The sequence below is a fragment of the Ichthyophthirius multifiliis genome (assembly GCF_000220395.1).
Source record: "Ichthyophthirius multifiliis unplaced genomic scaffold scaff_1120509250195, whole genome shotgun sequence".
Taxonomy (NCBI): Eukaryota; Ciliophora; class Oligohymenophorea; order Hymenostomatida; genus Ichthyophthirius; species Ichthyophthirius multifiliis.
Window position 1 is genome coordinate 1 of NW_004086985.1, and position 8,462 is coordinate 8,462.

General features: G+C 12.9%; 2 protein-coding genes across 2 annotated transcripts, besides 20 other annotated features; both read left to right on the top strand. All coding sequences in view use genetic code 6, as the record gives it.

Annotated features, from left to right (window-relative positions):
* The first annotated feature begins 1 nt into the window (after position 1).
* Positions 2–40: a microsatellite.
* A 150-nt stretch (positions 41–190) lies between these two features.
* Positions 191–231: a microsatellite.
* Positions 232–2,726: 2,495 nt separating this feature from the next.
* Positions 2,727–2,788: a microsatellite.
* Positions 2,746–2,792: a microsatellite.
* Positions 2,753–2,814: a microsatellite.
* Positions 2,754–2,793: a microsatellite.
* A 496-nt stretch (positions 2,815–3,310) lies between the features above and the next one.
* Positions 3,311–3,349: a microsatellite.
* Positions 3,311–3,351: a microsatellite.
* A 457-nt stretch (positions 3,352–3,808) lies between these two features.
* On the top strand, positions 3,809–5,354 carry IMG5_055450 (hypothetical protein; the record flags this gene model as incomplete). The annotated part of the gene is made up of 4 exons (XM_004037287.1): positions 3,809–3,845; positions 4,445–4,675; positions 5,012–5,058; positions 5,313–5,354. The coding sequence occupies 4 exons, from the start codon at positions 3,809–3,811 to the stop codon at positions 5,352–5,354; spliced, it is 357 nt and encodes a 118-aa protein (XP_004037335.1).
* Positions 4,219–4,301: a microsatellite.
* Positions 4,267–4,330: a microsatellite.
* Positions 4,267–4,333: a microsatellite.
* A 129-nt stretch (positions 5,355–5,483) lies between the features above and the next one.
* Positions 5,484–5,538: a microsatellite.
* Positions 5,505–5,538: a microsatellite.
* A 480-nt stretch (positions 5,539–6,018) lies between these two features.
* Positions 6,019–6,095: a microsatellite.
* A 35-nt stretch (positions 6,096–6,130) lies between these two features.
* Positions 6,131–6,203: a microsatellite.
* Positions 6,131–6,279: a microsatellite.
* Positions 6,149–6,217: a microsatellite.
* Positions 6,280–6,798: 519 nt separating the features above from the next.
* Positions 6,799–6,843: a microsatellite.
* Positions 6,844–7,025: 182 nt separating this feature from the next.
* Positions 7,026–7,065: a microsatellite.
* Positions 7,066–7,827: 762 nt separating this feature from the next.
* Positions 7,828–8,187, top strand: IMG5_055460 (protein transport protein sec61 gamma subunit, putative; the record flags this gene model as incomplete). The annotated part of the gene is made up of 2 exons (XM_004037288.1): positions 7,828–7,933; positions 7,992–8,187. The coding sequence occupies 2 exons, from the start codon at positions 7,828–7,830 to the stop codon at positions 8,102–8,104; spliced, it is 219 nt and encodes a 72-aa protein (XP_004037336.1). The 3' UTR covers positions 8,105–8,187.
* Positions 7,941–7,986: a microsatellite.
* Positions 8,188–8,462: the final 275 nt, after the last annotated feature.

Consider the following 8,462-nt stretch of genomic DNA (forward strand, 5'->3'; position numbering starts at 1 on the left):
TTATATATATATAAATATATATATATATATATATATATATTATTATCTTTTTTTTACTTTAATAACTTTATAACTTTTTTTTTCTATATTTTTTTTATATTTTAATTTATATCTCACGTAAACTTAAAAAATAACATACAATTCTTTTTATAATTAAATTTATTATATTTTTGGAAATATACATCTAATATTTATTTATTAAATCTTTTTATTTATTTAAATTTTATTATTAAATTTCATAAAAATATAATTATAATTTAGTTTACTTTAATTATTATAATTTTTAAAATAACTTTTTTTTACAACTTTACTATTAATAATATTTTTTTCTTTATATTTATCATTTTTAAATACACATAAAAATAAAAATTTTTACGTTCAAAATTTTTTAAATAAATATATTAACCAAAAATTACAATTTTCAATAAGCAATCTAATAAAAATTAATATTTTTATAACTAACTCAAACTATACTTTAAATAATTTTAAACTTATAAAATTAATATAAATTTTTTTAAATTAATTATTATTTTAAAATTATATTAAATATAAAATAATAGATATTTTTTAATTAAAATAAAATATATAATAATATTAAAACCTGTAATAAAATATGTTAAAAAAATATTATGAACAACATTTATTTTTTTTAACACTAAAATAAATTCTCTCTAATGTCAATTAAAATAGAATAAAAATTATCAAAAAAAAAAAAAAGATTATTTTAAAATTCAAATCAAAAAATATATCATGATTTTTTTAAAAAAACAATATAATATATAACTTAAAATTAATTTTGTCAAAATAAAAAACATCGATTATATTATAAATCAATAAAAAAACTAAAATTAAATTGATACAAATCATAAGATTTTTCTTTAATTAACAAAATAAAAAAATAAATTATAAAAATGTAAAAAAATAGGACATAACGCATTATATTCAAACCATATTTATCTCCATTTAGAATTTTATTTAAAAATATATTTAAAAAACAGTGTTTTTTCATTTAATTATGAATTTTTTTTTTAATATAAAATATTAATTAAATGCAAATATTGCATTAAAGTAACTTTTTAAAATAAAAAACTCAATTTATTAATTTTATTTTAGATTTATTTCTTAATTTTTTTTTAATATTCTTAAATAATACAAAAAAAGATTTAAAAAGTTTCTTTTTGAAATTAAATATTTTTGTAATTATTTAAAACTTAATATAAATTTAAATTTTTATTTACGATTTTTTATATTTTTCCCTAAAAATATTCAATATATATACTTTAAATATTAATAGGAATATTAATTCCAGCTAAAATAAAATATACACTTCCTAATATATCAAAAAAATATAATTTTTATTCTTATTTGTTTCATAAATTCTTATAAAAAAATTCGTTAAAAGCTATTTTTCTTCATTATTAATTTATTAAAATAATTAATTGTTCTTCATTTTTATTTTATATTTTTTATATCTATTTATTTTACAAGATTTTTTATAAATTATTTGATAATTTTTTATGTTTTTGTTAATAATCTTTTATTTTATTTAAAAAATAAAAATTATAAATAAAAATATATATGTATTTGTAAAAAAATCATTTAAATATTTTTATTTGCAAAATTCTTTTAATATTTATTTTTTATTTCAATTATTTCTAAATTATACTATATTGTATAGTTTTGTTAAAACAATTTAATTATTTATCAAAGAATTCTGATTTTTTTTATATTTTAATATTAAAATTTGGGTTAATCATAGTAAATAAATAATTATTTATTCCTTTTTTTAAGGATTTATTTAATATTAAAGATTTTATATTCATTGAATTTTTAAAAAAAATATTTTCTTTTTATACAAAAAGATATTAATATATTAAATTTTAAATAAAAGAAATATTTTTATTTTTTAAAAAATAAAATGCATAAAAATATCATTAAATTATTAATTTATTATTAAATTAATATTAAATTTATTAAAAAAATTATAAATTTTACATTAAACAAAAACTATTTAAATTATTAACATATTATTAAAATTCATTTTGTTAAAGCATTTTAATAAAAATATAGTTTTTTATTTTTTAATAATAAAATAAATTTATATGGAAATAATATCATTATATAAATGAATTTTTTATAAAGCCTCATATATATTAAAATAAAAATTCAATTAAACTTATCTAAAATATAAAACTAATTTTATATAAGTATTTAAATAAATAAAATATAAAATATAAAAAAGAAACTTTGATAAATAATAATATAAAATATAAATAAAATACATTTAGTATTATTAACTAAATAAAGTAAAATATATTTTTAATTAAAAAGATATTAATATATATAAATATTTTTTTAATTATATAATTAAAATTTCTTTTTTAAAAAATAAATTAGACATAAAATCTTTTTATTAAAAAAATTCAATAAATGAGCTAAGAAAACATTAAAACGATTTAAGAATATTAAGATCTTGTTTAAATTGAAATGTAAAAATTAAATATTTAATAATTTGATGATAAAAGTCTTAAAATAATTAATAGAATATTGGAAATATTAGAAAATATGGAGGAAAATATAAATGTAAAAAAAAAAATACTTATAATAAAAAAAAAAAGATAAGCTATGATTAATATAATATTGAAATAATATTAATTTAATATTTATGTTATTTAATTGGCCAAGATAAAGTAAATGCAAAATTTTTTTGGATGAGAATTCCTGTAAAAAATCTATAAAAAAAAAATATAAAAATATATATATAATAATATATATATATATATATATATATATTTAATTATATAAATATTAATAGGAAAAATATAAAAATGATTAAAGTTTATAATAAATATATAATATTTTTCTAAAAATGAAAAAATATGATTGTAAAGCATTAAATCAAATAAAAAATTAGATAATTAAATCTTAAAATAATAATATAGTAAATTTTTTGTTAAATTTATTGTTTTTATCTTAATAATAATATTTAATTTAAATTGTTTCTTAAAACTATATTAATATACATCTTAAAGAACTCTAAGAAATATTAGAAACAGAGTATATATATTTTATAATAAAATATTATTTTAATATTTAATAGCTAAAATGAATGTTAATAAATTGCTAATAGATTAAATTGGAGAATAGATTAAGAAGGATTTGTATTTCCAAATAACACTTAATAAAACAATAAAGATAAATTTAAAGAAATAAACGAGACTTAAATAGAATAAATAACAAAATTAGTTTCATTTTTAGATACTTTATAATGATGATTTTTTTAAATAAATACATTATATATTTTTAAATTAAATTAAAAAATATAAAAAATTTAAAAAATAAAAAATTATATTTATAAACTTTACTCATTAATAATTAATATTTCTTTTATTTTTAAACAAAAAAAAGATAAAAATTTATTAATTTTTTAAAAAATAATTATATAGAGTAATAAATATCTTAATTTAATAATAATTATAAATAAATAAAATATTTAATTGTTTCAAAAATAATTTAATAATATTTTTAAAACAACAAAATAATAATAATAAAAAAAAGAAAGCGTATTTAAATAAAAACTTTATAAATGAAAAATCAAGAATAATAACGAAATAATATTTAACCATTAAGTTCTGTTTCATTTTAAGCATTATTATATTATAATTAATTGTATTAGTTTATATTTTTTATAGTTGAAATATCTGTATTTTTTTATAAAGGATTTAATTTATATTATCCAAAAAATGTAATTATTGTAGATATAACAATCTTAATAATTTTATATATTACATAAAACATAAGATTTACAATGGGAACTTTTGGTAATAAAAATGAATCAAGTTCAGGTATAATATTTTTTTTAGTAATCGCTATATTTAATATGGTTGCATTTGTTTATTTTGTAAGACTATAAACATATGTTTTAATGATAGAATTCATAGTAGGAATAATAAGTATTGTATTTTTAATATTAGAAATAATTACTGGATTAATAGCTTTTGTTTATATAAAATCTTATGAAAAATAATAATATTGAAATATATATATATATAATAATTACTATATTAAAATCTTTATTTATTACATTTTATAGAATTATTTTTTAAAACTAGAAAAAGAATGAAATTTTATTAAAATAAAAAATATTATATTAATATTTATGATTATTTTATTTTAAATAAATTTAAAAAATATATTAAAAAAATATGTATACAATTTAAAATAAAAATAAAAAATTAAATTAAAAAAATAAAACAAATAAAATTGATATATAAAAATAAATATATATATATAAATATATATATATATATATTTATATATATATATATAATATTTAATTAATAAACATGAAAAACATTTAATTTATTATTTCTATTTTCTTTGTTTTTTTTCCAAAAATTTACTTTATCTTTTAATTCTTCCAAAAATTTTCTTTAAGAATAAGTTGATAATGATGCTGAAGAAATTGATACTAATGATTCTTCAGATAATTCAGAAATTTCTTAAAATGAATTATTTTGTATAATTGACGAAGATTGTCCCAGATTATATATTTGTGATTATTTAAAAGAATGTATTCGTAAGCCTTTATTCCCTTTAACATATCAAGAAATATTAGGTACTATATTACTTGTAATATTTCTCGGTCTAGGTTAATCTGCTGGTATAGGTGGTGGTACAATAATAATTCCTATTATGTTAACTTTATTCGAATACGATAATGTAAAAGGAGTTTCCTGTGTTTTTATATTGATTATGAGTGGTTCTTTTTGTCATTTTATCTCTATTTCGACACAAAAGACAGAAAACAAAGATTATCCTTTAATAGACTATAAATTGATTTTGATAATACTTCCTCCATTAATAATAGGGACAATATATGGAATTATATTAAATAAATTTTTACCCAATTTAATTATATATATATTAATAACTATTCTTTTAATAAGATAAATGTATAAAACATACTCCAAATATAAAGTAATTGAATAAAAATAATAATAGTTAATAGACAGAGAAAGTCAAAAATAAGCTTTAGGAAACAAAATCTTCCTCTAAGTACCTAAAATGATTATAAATTTAAGTGACAACATTAATTTTTAAATAAAATAATCGGAAGAATATATAAATGTTCTAAATGAGGAAAAAACACTTTTTCCAACATAACTTATAATGAAAATAATCATAGTATGTTTTGTTTTTATAATATTTTTCGCTTTAAGAGGTTCTTATGGCTTTGATTCTTGGCTAGGAATTACATCTTGTGGATTTTTATATTAGTTTCTTAATATATTAATGTTTTATATAATAAGATTCTTGACAGAGTTTTTTATAGAATATATAATAGAAGTTGAAAACTTTAAATAAAAATGCGGAGATACATTTCAAAATGGAAGAAAGACATACGAAAGTTTACATTAATTTGCTAAAGTAGGATTTTATTAAGGTATACTTTCAGGAATGCTTGGAGTAGGTTTTTATTTTATAAAATAAATAAAAATTAAATATAAATATATATATATATATATATATATATATGTTTAAGGCGTTGGATTATTACTTGTACCTAAATGGTAATTATATAAAATCAGTCCATAAAAAAATATCGCTTGTTCAATATGTTTACTTACTATTACGTTTATTTTTGCTTTTATTAATGTTATCTTTAAGGTATATATAGTGTTTCCGATATTCTTTTTTATAATTTTCTTGGAATTATAAGTTATGGACTCGTTTCTATTTAAATAAAACAATATATTAAAAAAACTAAAAAGGATTAAGGTTTAGTACTTGCTCTTCTTTTTATTATGGGAATTTCTATTTTTTTTATGGTTTATGCCATTTTTAATTAAATTTACTAAAATTTTAATAAATTTAATGATTTCGGTGAACTATGTTGATAATTTTTTATTTATATATAATTTTTTTGATATATTTAAATATATATAGATAGATTAAATTAATAATACATTTTTGTTAAAAAAAAAAAATTAAAAAATTAAATAAAAATAAAGATACAAATATATTAATAAAAAAAAAATATAATAATTAAATTAATATAAATTAAAATAAAAAAATTGATATTAATAGAAAAATTATTATAATATATTAAATAAAAATAAATAGTAAGTATATATGTATATATGTAATATATATATTTATATTTATATTTATATTTATATTTAAATAATATATATTTATATTAATTTATTTTTATTTTTTTAGTATTTTATAATATTTAGAAATTTATTATTTATTTAATTTGTTATTTGTATATTTTTTTTAATTTTTTAAATTTCTATTTTTTAATCATATAAATTCTTTTTTTTTAAATTTTATTATATTTTATTATTACTATTTTATTCAACTTCTCAAATTTTTAATATACCTAATTTATATTTTCAAAAAAAATTATTCAAATTATTTTCTTTCTAAACTTTTATAATTTAGAATATTTAATTTTTACTAAATCTTAAACTTATAAAATTAATCAATTTTTTTATTATATTAAAAGCATTTAATAAATTTCTTAAGCATTCTATTTTATCCCAAAAATTTTATAAAAGTTTAAATATTTCTTACAATATAAATTTTAATAAAAATTTATAAAATATTTTTATTTTGCTTTTTATATTTTTTATCCTTAATTATTTCTTTTATTTAACTCTTTTTTAACAAAAAATATCTCTTTATTTTCCGAAAAATCTTCAAAAAAATCACAATTATTGGCTACTGATAATAACTAAAGCCTTTATTTAAAAAAAATATTATACACTTTATATTTTAAAATGATTATAAATTTAAACTTATGTTATAATTTATTTAAATTAATGATATCATTTAATAAAAATTCCTATTTATTTTACATAATCCTCTTTCTATTTGATTTGCTAAATTATTTTACTTTTATTTTTTTAAAAAAAAAAATTAAATATTTTATTAACTACTATAAAAAAATGATTTTTAAATATTATTAACTTTTCCACATTTTTTTATTAAAGCAATTAAATTTTTTCCTTTTATAATTTTTATTATTTAAACTTAAGGTTTTTTTATAAAACTTAAAATATCATTCAATATTATTTTAATTTTAAGTTAATATATTTTGATTACAAGAAATTTACCATCCCCTCTTCTCTATATTTAATCATTTGAAATAATCCTAATAATATAATTTTTCATTTAATCCGATCTAAAATACTAAACTTATAATTATCTATCTCTTTTTTTTAGTAATTTATATTATAAGTATTATTTTTATAATTTTATCTATAATAATAAAATATCTACTTAATTTTTACAACTATAGTTAATTTAAACATATATACCTTATTTATAATATTAACTAAGATTAAATAATTAAATAATCAATTATTATTACATTTAATAGAGTGAGTATTTATCCTTTTTATTTTCGTTGCTTTATTTTAATATTGAGAGCTTTTTTTACTTTTTAAAATTGTCAATAATTATTATAATATTTCGCTCTAAACTATTAATTATTTTAAAATTAGTTTTTTAAAAGTAATATATTCTTTTTTTGTTTTATTTCATATATATTTTAGTATTTTATTTACTATTTTAAAATGAAAAATATTTTTTGTTTTGTTTTAATTAAAATATTTAATATGTGGTTATTAATTATTTTGTAATAATTTAAACTTATAAGATTTCTAATTTATAATATTTTAGAAGTATCCACGTAAATATATAATAAACTAAAATTATTACTTTATATTCAATTAAATTAAAAAAAAAAAATTAAAAACAATAATAATATTAAATAAATATAATAAAAATAAAACAAAAAAATACACAAAATATAAAATGTCTGAAGCTAAAAATCAATTCAATAGTTTAATTAACGGAGCTCTTAACTTTGCTGAAGATTCAAAAAGATTTTTAAATAGATGTTCAAAGCCTAACGCTAAAGGTTTTTTTTTTTTATTATAAATTATATTTAGCTTTTATATTATAATTATTTTATAAAGAATTAAAGAAAACTGCTATGTCTTGTGCCTTAGGATTTGTAGTTATGGGATTAGTTGGATATTTAATTAAACTAGTATTCATACCAATAAATAATATTATTCTTTCTTAATGATCAAAAAAGCAAAAACCAACAAAAAATAAGAAAATTTAAGGATATGTTATATATGTTTATTTAATTTACATATTTTTGTAATTTGTAATAAAATATCTTTATAATTATAAATAAAAAAAAAATTGTTTTTCCTTATTTTTTTTATAATAAATTGTGTATTTTTATATTTTTTTTTATATATATATATAAATTAACTATATTACATAAATTAATTTTTTTTTAACAAATTAAAAAAGTTAAATATTATATATAAATATGATGATGATAAGTTATTATTTATATTATAATTTTTCTATAAAAAATTTCCTTTATTACTTAAATTAACATATAAACAAATAGTTAATTTATTATAATTATA